This window comes from Chinchilla lanigera, unplaced genomic scaffold, assembly GCF_000276665.1.
Source record: "Chinchilla lanigera isolate Chin_1 unplaced genomic scaffold, ChiLan1.0 scaffold00001, whole genome shotgun sequence".
Lineage (NCBI taxonomy): Eukaryota > Metazoa > Chordata > Mammalia > Rodentia > Chinchillidae > Chinchilla > Chinchilla lanigera.
In genome coordinates, this window is record NW_004955402.1 from 6,961,709 (window position 1) to 6,984,395 (window position 22,687).

A 22,687-nucleotide genomic window follows, 5' to 3' on the forward strand; every position below is an offset into this window, starting at 1 on the left:
GATCCTGAAGTTTTCAGGGGCCACCAGAAGACAGAAGGGAACTCTTTCAGAGAAGGCATCAGGAAGGACATGTTTGCCAGGCATGCTGGCACAGAACTATAATCCCAGCACTGTGGAGGCTGAGGCAGGAGGATCACAAATTCAAGCCCAGCCTAGGCAAATTAGCAACTCATCAAGACCTCACCTCAAAATAAAAAAAAAAAAAATAGGGCTGGGAATACAGTGCAGTGTGAAGAACCACAATCCCCAGCACCGCAAGGGAAAAGAGTATTTTTCAAATGAAATAGTTTTGGAGGCTCTGAATCTAAATTTACATCACAAACTTAAAAAAATAAGTACTAGACCATTAATTCAATTAATATTTATTAAGCAAAACACTGATGAGATTTTTCAAGTAATGCCATTAGGAGTAGCATAATACCTGTAAAGGTTTACAGTTTCATGCAGGGCTTATGAGAAACATAAAAATCCTGTCACAAACATTATCTATTTGACCACCACAAAAACTCTTGGAGTTAACCATTGGAGCCACCTTTGCTTAGGAACGTAACTGGTCGATCTGCCAGTTGCTTTATATCCACATAAGATTAGTCCTATAAACACCTGTAAGACATGTAAATGGGACTTTCCCTGTAGCCACATAACTGTAAATAAGATACCAGTGTGAAGGACAAAAAGATAAGTACCTAGAACTTTAAAGAGAAAGCTTCTAGGAACCAAATCTAGGAATGCACATTTTAACAAACATCCCAAGGATTCTGATAAAACAGCATTTAATTTGAACTTTGGAAAATGCCAGCCTAAAGCGTATTCAAGCAATAATGAGTGCTCTGGCTTGTTGGAACCCAGAAAATTTGAGGGGTAGCCATGGGAGAGCCATTCTGAAGACTGTCCTGGAGACTTTTATAATAAATGTCTTTGCATGCCAGCCCCAGGAACCTGGACTTCAGTCACTAGGAAAGACATTAAGCAAAGACTAGTAAAATGCCAGTGTTTAAGCAGTAAGGGGTATTGTATAAGTCACTTTCCCATCACTTGGCTAAAATATCTACACCTACAACTTAAAGGAGAGGTTTGTTTTGGCTTACAGTTTCAGTCCATGGTTGGCCAGTTCCAAGGTAGAACCATCATGGCGGAACCATCATGGCGGAACCATCATGGCGGACCATCATGGCGGAAGGGCCTGGCAGAGGAAGGCTGCCCACCTCCTGGCAGCCTTGCAGGTTGGGCCACTAGCAACCCACCTCCTCTGTTCAGCCCTGCCTCCCAACAGCACATTCATCTGTGAACTCATCAGTGACTCCCTGAAGAGGACACCACTCCCCACATGACCCAGTCACCTTCCAAAAGCCCCATGAGACTCTGGGGGACATTTTAGATCTAAGGCAGGACAGCTATAATCAGAACTCTGATGCAGGATAATTAATCCAGTAACCACATGTGGGAAAGATTGGAACGGATAGAAAGCGAGCAGCAGAGGCTAGACTGGAAGGAAGGGTGTGTGACCACCGAGGTACAAATGGATGCTGCTGGTGTGGGTAGTGGTGGTGACTGCAACCTGACCGTGGTGGAAGTGGGGACACGGTGTGGTTCCGGCATGCGTGAGATGGTGGTGAAATGCTAAGCTGATCCCTGAAGCACACAGCTGTCAGAGTGACCTTGAAGTAGCACCTCTGTTCCATTCTGTCCCTGCCATCAAGCCTGCACTCTGCTCTCATGGAGTCCTGCGGGTCAAAGGCCACGCCCACACCAGCTCCAGGCACAGAGCGTCAGGGAAGGCTGGCCTGAGGGCCCCAGCAGTGAGCCTTCCCTCCTGTACTGGAGAGAAGCCTCTAGCTGTGCATGCAGACCCAGCTGTGCTGATTAGAGTGGTGCCATCAGCCCAATCTCAGCAAAACAATTGAAGCCTCATTGTGGCCCAGTTCAGCCTTGGTTCATCCTCACCTTTTTTACAATAAAACTTCTCAAAAGGTATCTTTATTCTGCACAGCCGAAAAGTCATGCCTTGTCTCAAAACTATGAAACAGTTTACAAGTTCATGTGTCATCATACATGCAGAATACAGTAGTGGATTTAAAATTTTCTTGGCAGCCGGGTGTGGTGGCACACACTTGTAATCCCAGCATGTGGGAGGCAGAGGCAGGAGGATTACTGTGACTTCCAGGCCAACCTGAGTCACATGGCAAGACCATGTCCCAAACAAAAGAGAGATAAAAATGTTTTTGGAAAAGATTTATACCCAATGTATGACTTTTAATATGTTTAAAACAAGGGATCTGACTCCCTCCAGCAGGAAGGTACCAGGTAACTGGCTGATGTTAGTCCCTGTGCTGTGGTGCTGACCTGCATTGGGACAGCATCCTTCCCAGGGATGCTTAGTGAGATGGCACAGGTACTGGGAGCACTGATACTGCGTCCCGCAGTGTGGTCGCTGAGCCTTAAGTAAGCACAGAAAGGATCGCTGTTCTGAATGGATCCTCAATGATATGTCCTTTTTCCAGCACCACATTCGATTTTCATGGAAGACAGTCTCTAAGGATAATTTGAAACTTCCAAGTACAGTTGCAACCTTGTCATTGTTCGGAGGACAGGAGTTTTCTCTTCGAAGCAAAACAATGTGCACACTCCAGGCTGTTCAAACAGGAGATGGCTTTCGCTATATCAGAGATATTTTCTCCTATAAATCACTTGTAGAAACTAGAATCATACTGAATTCAAGTGAACGATGGCCTATTCAGTTTAAAATCTGACATCTTCATCCTAGAAACAGGAAAATAAAATTTTGTAAGCCGAGGAATTGGTCTAGAACCACTAAATTGTTTGTTTCCATCATTCAAAACTTATGGAAGCAAAACACATTATACTTGGATGATAGAGAATATTCAAAATCTTTTCATAGGTTTATTCATTTTCTATACTTTACTATATATATATATCTAATGAAATGGGTGCTTTTATAGAGTAAGTTTTGAAAAGAATTATAGAATGTCAAATTTTTAGAACTATTTCAGGTAAAAAAAAAACAAAAAAGAAAAAACTATTTCGGTAATAATTATCATCATTTCAAATTAATTTGTGTCTTATATTCCAAGCACAAATCTTAAGTATCTTCATCTGGAACTGCAAACTAGAAGTCCACAGATATATTTTACCTGGTGACATATTGGATTACATCAACTTTTTTTTTTTTTTTTTTTTTTTTTTTTTGGTAGTGGGAATTGAGCCCAGGGCCTTCACACTGAGCTACATCCCCAACCTTTTTTTATTTTGAGACAGGTCTTGCTAAGCTGCCTAGGATGGTCTTGAATTCAGGATGCTCCTGCCTCAGCCTACCAAAGTACTGGGATTTCAGGCATGCACCACCATGCTTGGTAGTTTTTTAAAAGTAATGTAACTGGGCAGTTTTTGTGTTTAGAAGTAAAAGCAGCAGCTTAGCTGTGACTTTTGACTTAGTACAGCCTTTCACTGTGGGGTGTGTGAGTGTGTGTTTGCACGAGTGTATGTGTATGCAGAAATGAGATCCAGATGTGTATACAGCTAGCCAGTAACAGAACCAAAAGACCCCGTATTGCTTATTTAATTACTCCATGCCTCCTGGTACGAGTGGTAACAGGGTTATTATCAAGGAAGCCATTAAAGACTATGAAATTCATGTCAAAGAAAGACTCAAGACCCAATCTGAGGCATTTGCTGGCCAAAGATGGGACAAATGAGTTCACAAGAATAACAAAGTACATTCAAAGTTACTGCACAGTCATTTTTCCATGACTGTGGCAGGCATCTGAGATAAGTCAACTTAAAGGGGCGCAACCTTATTTAAGCTCACAGTCTGGGAAGCTGCAGTCAAGGGCACAGAACCTGTTGCCTTGGGGGCTGTTGTGAGGCAAAAACACGGCAAGGAGTGTGGGGCAGGAAGCTGCTCAGACCAGGTGACCGGCAATGGAAGAGAGGGGAAGGGGCGGAAGTCCAAATATCTCCTTCAAGGCCACGCCCCCAAATGACCTCACTTCCGTCCTGTAGGTCCCACCTCCTAATGATTCAACCACCGCCCAGCAGGGTAGGGAGATGCCTTTGGAGGACACTTACCACACTATAACAACAAGCAAATATTTTTTAATCTATAATCTACGTTGATCTTTTTTCTTTGAGTTTTTTGTTGTTTTGATTTTGTTTGATAATCGTTTTTGTTGTTGTTGACAATACTGGGAATTTAACTCAGGGCCTTCCCACTAACATACACTTCAACTCCTTTTTATTTTTATTTTTATCTTAATTTTTTTATAACTCACTAAATTCCCCAGGTGGGCTCAAACTTGCAATCCTCCTGCCAGAGTGCTGGGATTACAGGCATTCACCATCAGGCCTGGAATTTTGATCTTTATAAAAATTAGCTCATCACCTCTGAAAGACAAGGGGGAACATATCAGTATCTCAAAAGAAGAGGGAAAGATCAAGAATCTGTCTTTCCACCCTGTATGAACTAAACCATTAAGTAGCAAGATAATATAAGACAGGAAGCAGTTCTTTAGCAAAATTCTCCAACTAGGAGTTGTAAACATAATGACAGAATTAGAATATTGCCATTTCACAACCTGGATGAGTTACTGGATCTAGACATTGAACATAAAATGATTCTTGACAACATAAAAAGAGAGGTATCCCAGACCCAATGTGCCTTCCATGGAAGAGCACATGCCTTCTAGCCATGCTAAAAGTCAGAGTCAGACCAAGTTTCTGGGTACAGTTTACAATTTTCAAGAAACACAAAAAACAGGAGAATGTGCCCAAAGCATCATCAGCATGAAATCATCAAAATCAAAACTGTGGAAAACTCTGTTGGTCAAATGACACACATTCTTCAATAGAAAAATTGTAATCAAAAGAAATACATACTATTTGTACTAAGAATAATAAAGTACATTTAAAGTTACTGTGTTAGCTTTCCATTACTGTGACAATTAGATAAGTCAAATAGATACATAGACACATAGACAGACAGTATGCTTAACCTAGTCAATTATGTAAAAAAAGCAAACAAGTTGTAGAATTGTATTTACTCTCTGACTCAAGTTGTATTAAAAAAAAAAAATTGATGGGGGAGCATATCAAGTCTCTGGTAAGACAGGCCTCCAAGTTCAGTGGTTGTTACCTTGACAGGGATATTTGCTATTTCTTTCTGATGCTGAATACACCATTCATAAGAGAAATATCAAGAAAATTATTTATAGACAGATAGGTATAGACACATACGTCATACAGTTGGCTTTACTGTTTACTTGGAAGTCAGTTCGAACTTACGAGAGTCACAACATCATACAAAGACTTCTGCCTACCTTTGACAGAGATTCTGATTCGTTGTTAAACACAAACAGACCACACTGGCCCGGGGTTTCTTTCCCTCGCTCCACTTCACAGTCACAGGTACTGCATCCCTTCACCCCTAAGCGCACCCGTGTATTTCCCAAAAAGCCAAAAGATTTATCCATAAAGACATAGATATAATCTTAATATGGATGTATGTAGTTATTTGCCTCGAAAATATGCATATCTTTTGTTAAATTAGATAAAAGATGTGCAAGTACTATTTTTAAGTTGTGAAGATTTCTTATTAAGAAATGCATGCCTCTTTCCAACAAAATACCGTAAGGTAATTGGTCACTCTTAGCTGAGACTTGAAGAAAGCAGCCGTTCTAGAGCACATCTTCAGAGAACACAAAAAGAGACGATAAAAAAATTGCAACTGTATTTGCTAAGCGTTCTAGGCTTCATTAAATTCCCAATTACTCATGAATTCGATATTAGAGTAAGCAGAGACAAAAAGTCCTGGAACATAACAGAAAATTGCTCCCGAATCTTCAGGCGAACTCCTACAAAGTTAGCTAGGCATAACTTTTTCATAAACGGTACTTGAGCTCGATGAGAGTTTTATACAGAGGAATATAAATCAATAAAAACGGATTCCTCAAAAAAAGAGAGGGCTAACACCTTCTATTTAAAAAACAGCCCCATTTCAAAGATCTTTTAAGTTGTACTTTTAAACAATCCGAGTACCATGTCAGCCCTTTATAAAGAGCGAAACCTGTGCACAGTTTGAGAATCTTGATAGTGCTTTTCAAGACTGTCACCGTCCGGGTTCCGTCTACGTTCCTACAGGAACGTCAAGCACGATTCCATACATTGCTCTTAACGAGGCCTTAGCCAACCCTGAAACAATCCGACCCACTCCTCATTCGCAAAGGCAGAATAAAAGCACTTGCTCCTACAATGTTCGTGCTGCAAATTCCACTGAAGTCCCGAGCTCTGCCCAGAGGCCATGAAACCCCAAATCTGCAGCATTGCCAAAGCAAGAGGGGCTGCGGCTGGGGCGCCCTGGCTGAGCGCTCGCCCCGCAGGCAGGAGGCCCAGGGTTGGAAACCAAGCCTCTTAAGGGGTTAAAAGAAAGAAAGAAAAGGCCGGGGCGGGGGAGGGAGGAGAGAGAGAGAGAGAAAAGGAGAGAAAGAAGGAAGGGAGAGAGGGAGGAAGGAAAGAAAAAGAAAGAAAGAAAGAAAGAAAGAAAGAAAGAAAGAAAGAAAGAAAGAAAGAAAGAAAGAAAGAAAGAAACTTAAGCAGGGAATAAACGACGCCCTTGGGGCCGGGGATTTAGCTTAGGGGCACAGCGCCTGCCCAGCAAGTGCAAGGTCGTGAGTTCGATTCCTGGTACCGGAGAAAAACAAACGTAAGCCCTGGCTGGAAATGGGCGCATCCGGCTGGCACTGACCCCGCTGCCGTCCGCCCGCAGGTGAGCGAGATGGAGGTGAACGGGCAGTTCGAGTCGGTGTGTGAGTCGGTGTTCAGCGAGCTGGAGTCGCAGGCGGTGGAGGCGCTGGACCTGCCGGTGCCCGGCTGCTTCCGCATGCGGAGCCACAGCTACGTGCGCGCCATCGAGAAGGGCTGCTCGCAGGACGACGAGTGCGTGTCGCTGCGCTCCGCCTCGCCGCCGCGCACCGCCACCACGGTGCGCACCATCCAGAGCAGCACGGGTGAGTGCGGCCGCGGGCAGGCCGGGGCGGAGGGGCCGGCGGGCTTTCCTGTTCCGGCGCAACCCGCGCGCTCCGGGGCCCTGAAACACCCGCGAGCAGCCCAGGGTCGCAGGCCCGGTCGGCCGGCCGGACAGATTGTGAGCTTCCTCTTATCGCAGCAGAAAGCAGATGTATTCATGAGTTTAAAAACCTCCCATCATGACAAATAACACCGCCTTTTCCCGCTAAATTACGCGTAGGCTTTAGCGGTTCGACTCTATCAGGAGACTTTTAGGTACACAGGCACGGAGAGGTAAAAGTAGTTTCCGTGCCGCTAAGAGCTGCGCAGTGACAAAGCCTATGGGTGAGTATGGATATACCACAGGGTTCCCAGGAGAAAACCCTCCACCCTGACAGGGCTCGAGCTTGCGGTAGAATCCAGCATAACTCCAGGGGAGTAATTCTACCGGACGATCCCCAAACCTACAGGCAGGGTACATAACGATGAATACATTAGAACGAAAGTCCTGGGCCAGAACCCTGTAGTTCTAGGTATGTCAAACGTCAGCAGCTATCCTGCGGCCCAGACCTTGGGTAGGCCTGAGGGCTAAGTCCTCAGGCTGGAGGTTAGAGCCCTGCCAAGTAGAGACCCGGAGTTCATGGCCGGATTCTAAACCACCAGACGTCCCACAGCAGGAGCAGGCGCTGTTGGGCACTGCAGGCTGCGAGGGCCCCCAGGTCTGCTCACACAGTGCACAACAACCGTGTCCCCCGGCTATCCGCGGCCCCCGCACCGTGAGTTCGCTCTTGCTGAAGAGGCAACGCCTGGCTCGGCCATAGGCGAGAGTGCTGAGCTCAGCGAGACAGACTGACAAGGAGCAAAGTGTGTTTGCAAACCGCCAACCATGGGCATTCGTGCACATGTGTGTTTGCCTCCGTGCCGTGACTGTGGCTTTCAAGGTCCGCTGTCAGCCGATGCGTGTCACCGTCTCTTTCTGTGTCCCCAGCTGCCTGTCCCGTGTCTGCTCCCTCCTCTCTATAGTGATCTTACCGCCACCGCTGCTACCTAAAATCGATCCTCACAGAAAGGCTCCTGGCTCACGCCTTCTCCCTTGGGGAACCGGGCTGGGGAGAGTAGGGCGAGGCTTTGGGGGGTTAAAGAGAGTTCGGGTGCCCCGCTCCCCCTCCAAGGATCTTGTGGTTTTGTCATTAAGAGACAGTTTACTGTCAGCTGTGGTGTCGCACGCCCATAATCGCAGCACTTGAGAGGCCGACGCAGGAGGATCACCGTGAGTTTGAGGCTGGGCTGTGTAGTGAATTCAAAGCCAGCCTGAACGACATAGCGAGACCTTGTTTCAAAAAACAAAACAAAACAGGATAATTTATTGGTGCTCCCTGTCTAATTGTTCAAATTCTCTCAGGTCTGACCTCCCTAACCCCTCCCCGGTACCTTGGGGACTCCCAGAGTTCAGACAGTAGAACTGTCAAAAACAAGCAGGGTCATCCAGGAGTAACTGAACTTCAGGTGGACGGCGGATAGTTTTGTAATATGCCTGTATCCCGAGTGTTAAGTACTGGAGTGTGCGTGGCCTTTGCCGAAACCCAGCAGCTCTGCGGAGAAGGAGCCCAGGGACGGGGACCTGTGTTGCTCCATTTCAGATTTGAGTTGAAGCTGAGGGGCCTCAGCTGGAGACCACACAAACCAGCAGGAGTGCAGGCCACACCGAGGAGCTTGTCCACTCCTTGCTGGGCTCCACACCAGGGGCTCTCTGGGTGGACAGGTCCAGGCTCTGCTCCCCTGCTAGGGCTCGGGCACAGGAAGCTGTAGTTTGGTGTGGGTTTGGGGCGGCGTCAAAGGCCTTGGCACGAGGAGCTGTTGGCTTCTAAACATTCTGCGCCATGAGTGTCACTGTCATGGAACATGAAGCACTCAGTACTAAACCATTACCAAGGTCCAAGTGAATCCATCAGATATTTAGATCTGCAACTTTAAACGTCAGGAGCGTCTCTTGCGGATTCTTTATACCATAGATTTTTCCTTTAAAAAAAAATCAGTGATTTTAGCACATAGTGAGCTTCCCTCGGTCGTCCTGTCCCTCCTCTCCACTTCTGTCTCCCTCTCTCTCCCTCTTTTCCTTTTCTCTCCACATGCTCTCAGTACTGTAATTTTCTTCTCTTAGTTTCCTTCGTACATTGAACTAAATACAATTTCCTATGGAAAATACAGAAAACCTTTCTTACAGGACTTGATTGTGAAAGAATCTACTCATCAGGGAACGACTTTGCTCTGATTTTAATAATTTTCCCTATGGAGCAGGTCGTGGACATCTGGGCTTCAGAGGACTTGATGGAGATTTCTCTTCCTTTGCTCATTATGCATAGATGTTCACAGCATTCTTTGCTCTTAAACCGCCCCAGCCCGAAACAAGCTCTTCACTCTTGTCAGCTGTTATTGGTACATGTAACTCCTCGCTCCAGCTGTCCACAGTCAAAGTCCGATTTTGTGTCAGTCTGCTTTTTAATGGTTCAAACTTTCAACAGAATAGACTTTATAGCCTTTCTTTTCTTTCCTTGTCCTTTACTTATATTAGCAACATGCAATCACAGGTAAAAGGTCCTCAAAAAAGTCTGATGCCCCAGAAACGTCCACATAGATAAGCTCAGCTTTGAGCGACCATGGGGATCTTGATATTGCTCATTGGGGGTTGGGGTGAGCAGAGACATTTCCACCACTCAGAGCATACTAGAGGCAGAGAGAGAGAGACTCATTGTTACACTTCCTTTGATTTGTTGAATCTTACACCCTCTCAGTCTGTAATTTGTTTCAGTCACTCAATCTCCCTCCATCTAACAAAATTTAGCACCTTTCTAAATAAGCTTCAGTTTTAACAGGTGCAGCATAATTGTACGTGTTGATGGGGTATGGTGTGATGCTTCCTTATGTATATATGTTACACAGTGATCGCTTTTAGATCCCAAAGTGATTCTTTCCAGGTGCTTAGTGTCCTAAACAAAGAATTGGGCCAGATACCCAGAAAAGGTAGCAAGACTTACATTTATTGAAGGAGGAAAAGAAATTGTCCCCTCAGGGTGAACTCTGCCAGTGAAAGGCTCACAGCAGCCCTCAGGACAATGGCAGGGGTCACTTGTGTCTTTAGTTCTTAAATTGCTTCTCTCTTGTGCAAAGAAAGCACTTGGGACAGTTGTCCTATCAGAAACTCACTTGCCTGACACCAGATCTAAACCGCCCTGTCAAAGGCCTTGTGCCTTTCACACCAGATGCAACGAAGGACTGAAGCCAGCGCTTTCTCACAGCCAGTCCCACATGCAAGGTTTTCAAACTTGCACAGTTGTCCCAGATTCTGTGTTCTGCACCTACGTCCTGGATCTCCAAGACAGATAGGTGACGCCCACATCCTTAACTACTTTTACCCCACCCTAGTCTCCTACCTCACACCTCTCACCTCCAACATTTATCATTTCTTTGTAATGAGAAGAGTCAGAATCCTGTCCCCTAGCTATTCTGAAATCTCTCACACATTCTCCTCAGCCTAGTAGCACCCAGTGTGTAATAGGACACCAGAATCTACTTCTCTCCAAGTGTTAAGTGGAATTAGCCAGGCTAGGAAGGACAAACACCACATGACCTCACTCTTGTGTGGCCCCTAACACAGTTGACCTCACAGAAGTGGGGAGGAACGACTGGCCAGTGGCCAGTGGTGACCAGAGGCTGGGGGTGGGGGAAGAGAGAGACGATCAGCAGGTAGGGAGTGTCACAAGGTTTTATGCAGAGCACTGTTGGTCAAGATTAGTGCTGCTGCAGAAAAAGTGAGACAGTCATCTTCATGGCCATAGAAAACAAGCACCCTGCCCTCGGCCCTCTGCATATTTGAGGTCAAAATAGAACTAGGCACCCAAAATAAACCCAGAGTCCAACTTAGAGTACTGGGTTCAATCTGTCTCTTAGGAAATATATCGACGCAGTGAAGTACATTTTAGCATGAGTGTAAGAAAGCTTTACTGGACACTTTCTAGGTTTAGCAAAAGCAGTATCACATTGAACCGAGGCTGACGGCAGATGGCAATCCCAGTGGCCCTAATAAGCACAAACAATGTGTCCTAAGAAAGATATAGACACACACTTGTGAGCGTATAGAAAAATAAACATCAGAAAGGACAGAAAATAAATCATTCACCGTGGTTTCTTAGCCCTAATAGATGGGGAGGGTCTGGTAGTATGGAAGAGAAAGGGTTTTTTAAAAAGTATGCATTGTCTTTTATGATTTAAATAAAAGAATACTCTGTTTAAAGAAAAAGAATACTCTTTCACAGACATAGGCAACCCATCAGGATAGATGATTCACTCACTTTTCACTTTTATGAAAATTCCTTTACTTTGAAATCACAGGGTTTTCAAAGAAGCTTTATGTAGCAATAACGAATTCTATAAAGCATTGTCAGGGTCAGCCTGGTATGATGGTGCACACCTATAATCCCAGCACTCTGGGAGGCTGAGTCAGGAAAGGAGATGTAACTCACTGTTAAGCCCCTGGACCACCAACAAGCAAAGAAGCAGGTTCACTTGCTGCTCTCTTTTCTTGGAGTTTAGGCTGTGTGCTGTATTATTTTCTAGCTACAGGAATCCCTTGAAAGACGATAGAGTGGAACTAATCCCCTCAAACCAGCCCCTGAGACAAGAGAATAAGGAAGGAGCCGGGAAGCAACGCCACCATGGCAGAGCAGGCCGGGTCGTCCACCATCTGCCCTCCGGGCGCGGCTTAGGACCACAGTCACATCAGTGCATGCGATCTGAGTTTCCAGCAGGAAAAGCGATTTTCTTCTAAACAGAGACGCGCTCTTCCCTATCCCTGGCCCACACATCTCCCCTCCCGGGCCAGTCTGACATAATGCGCAAATCACGTTCACACACAAAAGTAGCCCAGCTTTTGGTCATCTGAGCTCAGAGGTCCTCCTGCAGGCAGAGGTCCTTCTCGCTGTCCATCTTTGTCTCAACCAGGGGCCCACACTACCCTACCTGCACCCCCTGTCCTACCTGCCCCACCCCACCCCACCTCACTGCCACACACAGACCCAGCACTGCAGACTTGGAGCAGAATAAGGTTAAGACAGTGATTGAGATCGATAATGCACATCTTAGGCATTTGGTAATCACAGAAGGAAGAAAAGAGAAGCAAGCAGGAAAATTCTTAAACACTCCACAAACTGCACAACCAACAGATGACTGAATGATCAAGGTGTTTTCCCAGGAAAATACCATTGCCATGCAGAACAGGAGAAGGGTAGGTGAGTCATTTGTAGGAAAATGGATGTGCCGTAATATCAACTGAAAGAAACCAGACACACAGGCTTAACTATCCACGGCTTCTCTTATATGCAAAACCCAGAGTATAAATAAGTTAAAGAGCCAAATAAAAGATAGATAATAGCAAGTAGGGAGACAGATTTTTTGCAAAAAGGAAGAGACCCAAGAGATGGAGGGAGGGAGAGGGAACAAAGATGAAGGAAATTTAAAAAATAAGACTTGTCGTATGCATGTACCAGCTTCCCATGATGGATTAATCATTATGCACTACAAACACGTATGGATAAAAAATAAAATTAAGAAAGGATAATGACAATAAAGGGCAAGTTGAATCATAAAACATTAGTAGTAGAAGAAACTTCTCCAGCATCTAGTTCAGGGATCTATAAACTATGCGAGCTAGTGCCTTTTTGTCAATAAAGTTTTATTGGCACAGGTTCAGGCCCATTTGTTTATACACTCTCAGGGCCTTGGACTAATTGTTGCAGAGAATATGCCTCACAAAGTCAAAAGCATTTGTTACCTGGCCCTTCATGGAGAGTTTGCTGCACCTGTCCGGTCCATTGAACCCAATGTAAAGTATAGAAACTAAGCAGGCATGAGGTCCAGGATTTGGCTCCCTGCAGAAGGAGAAGGAAGGGGAAGAGCAGGTGGGGAGGAGGAGAATTGCACCTCCTCTTGGAGGCAAAGTCAGAATAAAAAGCCAAGTCCCCAGCAAATGGCCCTTTGCTCCTTTAGGCCCCTGCTCCACACATTACTTGCTGCATGACTGTACATTTAATCTGAATGTTAATTTCTTTGCATATAAAATGAGATCACAGTGCTGCCTCCCAGCCTCACTGACCGTTTTGGGAGAATTCATAGCATTTGGGGGAAGCTGCCTTCATTCTGCCGGGCACTGAGTTCATGAGTTGATCCTTTTAATAAAATGAGGGGAAGGTTCAGGAGTGCTGGGACAGATACCAACTAAAAGCCTTGTAAACAAAGCACCTTTGTTTTCTATTCAAGATAAAATCAAGTGAAAAACGTTCAGATGTCACCTGACCTGATGCCCAGTCCCTCTACTAATGAAGGTTTTTTTTAATCACCCAAGGAGGGCTGGAGACACCCACTTCCCCCACCCTGAGAAGCTCAACTTCTCCCCTTGTGAGGCCATTTGGCCTTGCCTATTTTTATATCTGAGGAAAGCGACAGTGATAAATTTTGGAAGATGTCTGCTTCTGACTGTGCTTTCTTCTTTGTGGCACTCAGTACGATCCCTTTAAATATGACAAAGTCATGAAAATGCAGAAATGCTGTCGGCCACTGGGCAAGGCTTAAAATCTGAAGAGCTACTTTCACCAGCTTCGACTGTTTTGAAAACAAAATATCCCAACCTTGAGGGCCATGCCCTGGAGATTCCCACCAGGCCCCCTTTGCACAGTAGGAATTATGAGCAAAGGGGTCCCTGGGGATTTCTGCTACGAGAGTCTTAAGAGTTGTTGGGATGTTTAGATGGGATAATTAATATGGAAGCCATATGCAGGCTACAAATTGGAATGCCTCTGCCTTCACTTTGATTCTAAGTGTCTCCATGTGGCTTAGTTTACTAATGATGCTAACAGTTAACCTGGGAGCACTCACTAGTGGACAAGCCAGCTTCATAGATTAGCTAGCTCAGGCCATCCTAGTGAATAATCGGTGACGTGTGTGTGTCATTAGCTTCATCACACAGGAAAAAATAAATTAATACTTAAGGACTTCACACGACTTCCCCAAGTCCTGAAGCTGCTAAGCAACAGAAAGGGTCTTAAGTTATTTCCATAACTATCAATCAATGTCCTGCAAATTATGGCATACTCTGAAATTATTTACTACAAATCTGCTTCTAGACTGAGAGGCTGGAAGCTTTTTTTATTCTTTCCTCTCTCATATGTTCGTTTAGCCTCCGTTGTGTATTGTATCTATATTCCCCTTAATAATTTCCAAAAGCCCCACTTTTACAAAGAAAATAGTTTGGTCGCATATTATTGGTATGCTCTCTTACATTGTTTTATCTGTGAAATATCTGTTTAAAACCAAATTAAAGGTACAAAATGTAGAAATTTAAATAAATAAAAGTCTAGGGCTGGGCATGATGGTGCACACCTTTAATTTCAGCACTTGGAAGACTAAGGCAGGAGAATAAAGCAAAGAAAAAAAAGAATACAAAAAAATCTATAAAAACAAAATACTCTGAGTTTAAAATTTCATGTCACACCTTGTCATTTAGACATCATGATGGATTTAAAAGATCAAGTATCCAATCCCTTGATCTAGCCGTGGTGTTATCAAACAGCACTCAGTGGATGAAAGAGGTTTTACCCACTCATGGGTACACTAACCAGGTGGCAGCTTCTATTTTGTGGCTGATGGGCCAGCAGTCTCTGCCCTGGGGTTACATTTAAAAAACATATCCCGTATTAATTTAATCCTGACCTGAAAGGCCTCTTAATTGAGCTGTAAAGCAAAGACACGAATGTCCTGATTAGAAAGGTCAATCAGAAAACGCAATTAGAAAATCAAGCTCCTTAGAAGTGGCTATTACTGTATGGCAAATTTCTCAGAAACAATGAATGACACGAAAGCACGGGGCCTACGGTTTCACTTTTTCTGCTTCTCTGATGCCTGCATGGACACTGCTTCCTAGTGGAAGAAACTCCCCCTTTTTAAAGCCCACAACTGTCTGGTCCAATTCATACTGAGCTTTAACGAATATAGATAGCAAAGCAATCTCAATGGGAGACCGCACGTCCAGAGCCACCTCGGTGGCAATATTGCTTAGCTCCAGGTGGCAGAGGCAAGACCTGAGGTTTTGTATTTCTGCCCATTCCTCCTGCTCTGACTTTCTGTCCCGCCCTCAGGGCAAACCTCTACTATTGCAGACATCTTTGACGAAGACCAGAGCTGAGAAAAATGAATAGCACCGTGAGTTTACTCTATTAGTATTTGAGATATGCTCATATTTATTTTCAATGGCAAATCGATGACTGTGAAACTGTTAACATCCTAAGAGCTCCCTCTGCCATCTGCCAGTGTCCTACTGGCATGTAAATTCCACCATCCTATAAAAAGTTTACCTTTTTTTCATCTTTTTCTTCCAATTTTCAATACTATTCATCTTAATTTAACAAAAGACAATAATACTAGTTCAGGTTATCTCTAAAAATATGACACACTGTGAAAATTTAATTAGTTTTTATCCCTATAATATTTTTTGGCTTTAGGAAGATATATAAGTAATATTACAATTAATGTATTAATATAACCAGTTCTATGCTTTAGAACTGTGTCGGATCTCATCAACACAGAAGCACATCTTGAATTTTTAGGTAGGATTAACATTCTGTCTCTTCAAAACAAACCTGGAATCTGTTTTTCATCTAACATTTGTCTTCCATCATGTATTTTTCTTTCACAATGAAAATTTAAAGAAAAAATTTTTTCTGTCTTGTAGGCCAGAAAATCATAATGAGACTTTAGTGTTCACTCTTATCATTGTCGGAATTTCTTTCCATCTTTTGACTTTTTATTTAGAAGGGACTGTGGGTTCACAGGAAGTTGTAAGGATAGTACTGAGACGTCTCCAGTAACTTTGACCTCGTTTCCCCCAACAGTGACATCCTGGATAATTTTAATACAGTACCAAAAGTAGAACAACACCACTGATACAAAGTACCTGACAAGTTCATAATTCAGCACTGTGTGAATTCTGTAACCACGTGTGGTAGCAAAAAGTCACATATATGTGGCCATGGCAACCTGGCTTGGGTTGCAGCAAAGTGTCTCAAAGTAGGGTGTCTTGGGTCTGACTCGGACCAAGGACATTCTCATGGTACACTCAAGGCTACCTGTATGTAACATTGTTCCCCCAGGGGAAACAGTTTTTTCTGTGAAGAATGGCGTGTAGCTGAAGTCACTCAGCAAATGCCTGCATTTTGCTGACTCTCATTATTTTAACCCTTTTGCTCACACCAGCACTGCGGTCAAGATCCAGAGCTAATTCATTGTCACAACCATGTCAAGGTTCCTGGGGTGACTCCAAATAAAGAGGAACTGTGCCCACATCTTGCCAGATTTTAAAGAAGTTGGTAGATCACATGCTTGGTATGCACAAGGGCAAGATTCAGTCCCCAGCGCCCAAAAAAAGAAACTTTACTTCCCCTCAAATTTCTTAGCATTCTCTCTCTTTCTCTCTCTCTCTCTCTCTGAGGCACATCATGTTATACGTTTTGCTTCAAATGTCAATACAACGGGTGATCAGAATAAAAATGAACGTTTAAATTTTAAAATGTTTAAACTTTAAAATGCATTACAGTAAGAGACACTTAGCCATTAGTTCCTCTCAAAATACCCTCCTCACCTTAAACACACATATCCCATTGTTCTTGCTACTCTGAAGCAGTTCTGGAAGTGCTCTTTCCTGAGTGTCTTCACAAGGTGTGATCAACAGAACAGTGCACGCTGCTGCCAAGGGCCCTCCTCCAGAAAGGCAGCTCGTACAAACATGACGCTGCGTCCTCACCCGCCTTATTCACCGGATCTGGCACCGTGCAGCTTCTGGCTGTTCCCCAAAGTCAAAATGACCAGGAAAGGAAACATTCTGAATTGATTCACAACACTGAGGCAGCAAAGACAGCACAACTAATGACACAAAAGAGACTACAGCACATGGCAAAACAAAAAGTGAGCAATCTTCATTGTTTAGGAAGGGAAGTGCTGCTCCAGGACAGCTGCACTCACTGTCTGTCAGACTCCCCAGGACAGTGGTGGCGAACCTCCGGCACGTGTGCCACAGCGGGTTGTGTCACTGAAAGCTCTAAAAGTTTTGCCATAACTGCTCTAGGATGACTTCAGAGGCCTGATAAAGCTCTGAGCTGAGCTCTCACAGAAAACAACTTGTCTTTTAATACCAGACTCTGGCTCTTTACTGTTTGTGATGAAATTGCCCCGGGTTTGTTAGATTCACATAGCAGCTGCATCAGTGTCTTTTCTAGTTTTACTAATTGCACATTTGCCACACCCCTTCAAATAAAAAGGATGTGGTATAAGCCCAGGTAAAACTCACACAAATTAAAGCAACTTCAATTTAAAAGCTAATGACCTGAAACATGAAGAACCGTCCATCAGAAAGACAGAGGAAACAAAATCCGTAACCCAAAAATCCTTCAAACACTTTCAAAATCGCTTAAATGAAAGGACTGAAAACACTCAACCTTGCCCAACAGCAGTCTTGAAGACTTTGTTCTTTTTGTTTGCAGTACTTATTTTTTATCTAGAGACAGGATTTCACTAAGTTGCTCCAGCTGGGCTCGAACTTGATGTCCTCCTGCCTCAGCCTCCCAAGTAGGTAGGATTACAGGTGTGCACAACTGCACTGGCAGCTCTGAAGTCTTGGGGAAGTTCTCTGTTACTTCCTGTGACTCTACAAGCTTAGAGTTCTGATACCATTTAATCTATAGCTTTGCAACAGCCCAGCTACTAGCCATGGAAACACAGACTAACTGCGTACATAGATTTGGCCCAAACTGCGGGTTTCTGGGGTGACTCGAACCTCTCCACAGAAGCAGAATGTTGTTTCCTTTCCTCACACACACCCAAAAGTAGACCACATAGTTTCAGAGAGTGGGATAGTCACATTCACCCCCAACAATTTCAAGGGACAAAGTTGCAATAGTTTCTTATTTGGAGAACCTCTAGAAATGGGTGATATTATGAATCAGGGAAGCCAGGCATAGTAGTACACACACCTGTAGTCCCAGCCACTGGAGAAGCTGAGGCAAGAGGACCAGAAGTTGCGCAGGCCTTGCTGCATCAATCCCCCGAATGGATTCATAATATTTCCCTTTTGTGGTTATTGTGACTTCGTGGAAGAACCAGAAATTGCACAGTGCCACACCAGTGAATAAAGTGGATGACAGCAGGCCATGTTTTTACTCAACAGAAACTCCCATACCAGAAGCAATGTGTGACACTGGGCATCGTCATGACAGAGGATGAAGTCCTTTGTCTATTTTTTAGGTTATTTTCCACGCATGTCATAGGGTTCCAGGGTACAAACTCAGGTCGCACAGCTCCATCAATGTCAACACCACCTTGATACTGGATCTTGATCGATGCACTTTTTCTGCATAAGGAGAACTGGATCAGAACTCTGAACCTTGCTCTCAGAACCATGCCCACAGATAAGTTTCATCTCCTGAGATGACATTTCATAACAAGCCAGAAGCAGGGGTGGGATGATCATGCGACCTTGATGAAATGCTCTGTTCCCGATCCATGACTTCAGGCACCTTTTCAAACACACCTTCGCTCAGCTGTAGCTCACAACTGACCACAAGAAGCAAGCTGAAACTTGTTACAGGCTGCTACGCAAGTTTGATCTCTGCTCCGGCCTGCCTTTCCGTTGGATGGCACTCAGCAGCAGCATTCACCATGTTTTATATTCTATTTTTCTTAGCCTTATTTTAAAATACTTCCAAGTATTTCATTGCCCTCACATATTATTGAAAAAAGCCTTGAAAAATGCAGATTATCGTGAGTTCGGTTCCCGGTACTGGAGGAAAAAAAAAAAAAAAAATGCAGATTAGTCGGGCATGGTGGCACACGCCTGTAATCCCAGCACTCAGGAGGCTGAGGCAGGAGGGTCATTTTGAGTTTGAGACCATCCTGGGCTACAAAGTGAGCTCAAGACCAGCCTGAACTGCATAGTGAGACCCTGTCTCAAAAAGACCAAAAAATAAAAATTTAAAAAATGCAGATTAGCTCTAAACCCAGTGGGTAAAGAGGAGGGAGAGTCCTGCTTTTTCTGAATCTCCATTGAAAACAAAAAACAAGGCAGAGGGTGTTTCTCTGTGGTTAGAGCCCTTGCCTGGCAGGTGTGAGGCCCTGGGTTGGATTCCCTGAGCCACAAAAGGGAAAAACAAAACTCCTGCTTATGCAAGATATAAGCTACAACACAAGCCACATGTCAAAATTGAAAAACTTTTTAAATGTTCATTACTTCTTACCTGTAAATCCCTTCTATGACTACGTTCTACAGAAATAGTCTGAAACAGAGAAAAAAATTATGGACAACAAAGTTCACCCCCGTATTACCTGTGACGGTGAAAGATTTGAACAACCTTGGCATGTTTGTCTACCAGTTGAGAGAAAGTTAGGTCCATTATGGAGCGTCTACTTCATGGCCTATGAAGGTGGCTGTAAAAATTGTGTTCAGAAAAAGTGTGTAATAAATATGCAGGGGTTTCTCATAGTGAATTTCAGCTAGACACGTGCAGTACATTGAAGCAGTGTAAGAATATGGATCTGTGTACACACACACACACACACACTTCACCCCTCATGTCTCCAGAAACTGTGCCCAGAAAAAAATCTGAAAGGAAATGCAGTAGGATATTAGAGCAGTTATCTTTGATATTGAAGGGAAATTGTTTTCATTCTTCATTTTCCAAATTTTCTGCAGTATACATACTTTGCTTTTAGAAGAGACCCTTTATTTTTAAAAAGAAACTGCAAGCATCTCGCAGTTTAGGTCTGTTTGGAAGCAGTGACCCAGCTCCGGTCTGTAACCCGTCAGGCTTCTCCTCTTCCTTTTCCCCTTGGCTTTTCTGATGAACTGAGGCCTCTTCTGTTCAGTGGCTGAACAGGCGAGCGCAGATCTTTGCAAAGACACTGCTTGGTTATCTTTATTTACCTAAGTATGTGAACTCTTCTAGGAAAGTAGTATAAAAAATTTTTAAAAGAACCTTTCCTTTGCCCTCTCTGACTCCCAGCATGGTGGCAGTTGAGGGTTTTGAAGATCATGGAGTTTTATCTCCCAGCAGATGTGAGCAGTTCATTCACAAAACGCAGTTGCAGGTGGTTTTGGGGAAGGGAGCTGAGAACAAAGGAATAAAGCTGCATGGAGCCAGCTCAGGGTGTCCCGGCAACATAAACCCATGCCTTGTGGCTCTCGCTGTGACAAAAGCTTGGCAAACAGAGGCACACGCTCAGCTTTTCCTGCATTTCGGCCAGCAGAGCTCCCCAGGCAGCTACAGCCAGAAGAACGGTTTCAGCCATACCTCTGGCCTTGAACACTCGTGCGGCCCCTCTGTGTGTAGGACAAGGACTGGTTTGAAAATAGAAAAAGTAAAGTGCTGAGTGGCGCTGTGGAAAGGTGCAGCAAACTGTCACCACCATTATTCACTGAGAAAGTGACGGTGACAAAGCTGCACTAACAGTGTGCTAGGAAACTGTGCTTCGTGGGGTGTGGCAAAGCAGTGAAACAGGACCGGCCTCCCAGACACCTGAAACCTCAGTGTCAGTGTCGTGCTCTGCTGTTCCTGGATTAACTGGCAACATTCAATCCTCTTTCTTGACTCTTTTTTTTCCAGTATTGAGGATCGAACCAGGACCTTCACACTGAGCTACATCCCCAGCCCTTTTATATTCTTTCAGACATTTTTTGAGACAGGGTTTGCCCAAGTGGCTCAGGCTGGGCTCAAACTTGTAATCCTCCTGCTTCAGCCTCCCAGGGTGCTGGGATTACAGGTGTGTGCTCCTGTGCCTGGCTCTCTTTCTTGACTTTTTTACTGCCCCTTTTCCTTATTTTTTGCCCAGGGAGAACTCAAAGGCACTTGACCATCTCTCACCCATTCCAACAGCTCTGGGGCAAATTTTAGGAAAAGCAGAAATAGTCATGCTCACCAATTTCCTCTTTTCTCATATACGTTCTTCTGGAACTCTCTGAGAGATGTCACTCAGCACTGAGTGTCCTCTTGGGGCCACTCTGCATCGGACAGGACTCCTGTAGACTGGTGTTTCCCAACCTCGTGTGTAAGGCAAGATCCTTGAGAAGCACCTTCATCTACGAGAAAGAGGAAATGCAATGCTGGCTTGCATGCTGGGCGTTTAACCCACATATTGTACATGAGTTCTTGCTTGAAACCCATCGCTACACCTACTAGATTCAAGCAGAGTATGTTTGCAGGAGGGTTTCAAGCCAGCTTCTTTCCAGCCTTGTACTTAGGGTTCTGCCAGTAACTTCAGCGACAGCTGCATGTGTTAATCCAGAATCTTTCTTCTGGGGAGCACTTCCAGAAGAGGGGCTCAGCCCAGGGTGACCAGGAAGCAAAAAGCAAGACAGTCAGAGCTCAGAGTCCCGAAGATCCCTGTGAGGCCACGCCCCTAGTGACCTCATTTCCGCCCACCAAGGCCCCACTTCCGGAGAGCTCCACCGCCTCCTCATGGTGCCACTGGGATACGGCAGCCTATAGGGACATTTCAGACCCAAACGACAGCACCTGCCCTGCTCACAGCCCAGCCGCACTGCCATTCCAAAGCTGCATAGTGGCAACGGGTGGGTTTGTGTCTCACTCCCACCCACGGCTGATGTTCTGTCTGGGTTACAGGATCCCCTTCAGGCGGCTGACCTGCAGTGGTCGCCTGGTGGGTGGTGTCGCCTTCTTGTTCCGCATTTTCTCTGTGTTCGCTGGACCGTGGGGCGTGGACGCTCTCTGCACGGGCCAGTGCGCTCTGGAGCCCATTCTGGTTCCTGGGCTGATTCCGCACTGTGAGGCCAGAGCCCCTCTCAGCCGGGTTATCAGCTGAACCGCCAGAGCCAGGAATCTGCTCCTTGCCTTTCCCACTTCCCTTCACATTGCCTGTATACACTCTGCACTAAGATCATCCTTTCCCCCCGACCCCCAGCACTGGGGGTTGATCCAAGGGCCTTCACACCAAGCTGCGCACCCAGCCTTTTTTAAAAAATTTTAGACAGCATCCTTCTAAGTCGCTAAGTTGATCAGGCTGGGCTCAAATTTGTGATCTTCCTGCCTCGACCTCCCCAAGTGCTGGGATTACAGGCAGGTGTCACCACACCTGAGAGTCATATTTAGAGCCAAACCCTTGCCAGCCCCTGCCCCTCCTGCCTCCCTGACCTTCCCTGGCGCATCCTCACCAGCCTTCTTGCTGCTCTTGCCCACTGCACTTGCACGGGTTCCCCATCATGCCTGACCCAGCCCGACCCTCCCCGAGTGCGTTGCGTCCCCTCCAGCTGCTCTCGGGGTCCCTGCTGCACCCCACGCCATCTCCTGCCCTGCGATGTTTTCTTCCTCTTCATGGCTTTTACTTCGACCTGAAATTAAATCCTCACTTGGATCCTTCTCACTTCCGTTCTGTCCAGGGGACTTTTCTGCCTCACTCCTGCGTCCTTGGCTCTAGAGCCATGACATCCACATCAGAGGCTGTCACATGCATGGGGGTGAACAGAAGTGGGTGCAGGCTTTCCCTCCACCTGATGGGGCCCCCTGGGCACAGGATGGGGCCCCTCATCCCTGCATCTGCACCCTTTCCAACCCACATCTCC

General features: G+C 45.2%; 1 protein-coding gene and 1 long non-coding RNA gene across 13 annotated transcripts in view; one reads left to right on the forward strand and one right to left on the reverse strand.

Moving 5' to 3' along the window:
• The window catches only part of Dlgap1 (discs, large (Drosophila) homolog-associated protein 1), a 296,231-nt gene that overhangs the window by 152,583 nt on the left and 120,961 nt on the right, over positions 1–22,687 (forward strand). For all 8 annotated transcript variants that reach the window (XM_005372643.1, XM_005372645.1, XM_005372644.1 and 5 more), the window contains exon 4: positions 6,779–7,019. In XM_005372643.1, the coding sequence (XP_005372700.1) occupies positions 6,779–7,019 (241 nt within the window). The remainder of the gene's footprint in view (positions 1–6,778; positions 7,020–22,687) is intronic.
• On the reverse strand, positions 347–22,659 carry LOC102012041. 5 transcript variants are annotated; one of them, XR_001235423.1, is made up of 7 exons: positions 21,285–22,659; positions 21,028–21,187; positions 19,438–20,449; positions 18,090–18,466; positions 16,703–16,903; positions 4,290–4,401; positions 347–2,760 (listed from the first exon to the last, which is right to left on the reverse strand). It is a non-coding gene; the product is annotated as an uncharacterized LOC102012041 (long non-coding RNA). The 5 variants fall into 5 exon arrangements; XR_001235416.1 differs by lacking the exon at positions 19,438–20,449; XR_001235420.1 differs by lacking the exon at positions 19,438–20,449 and having other exon boundaries at positions 18,296–18,895.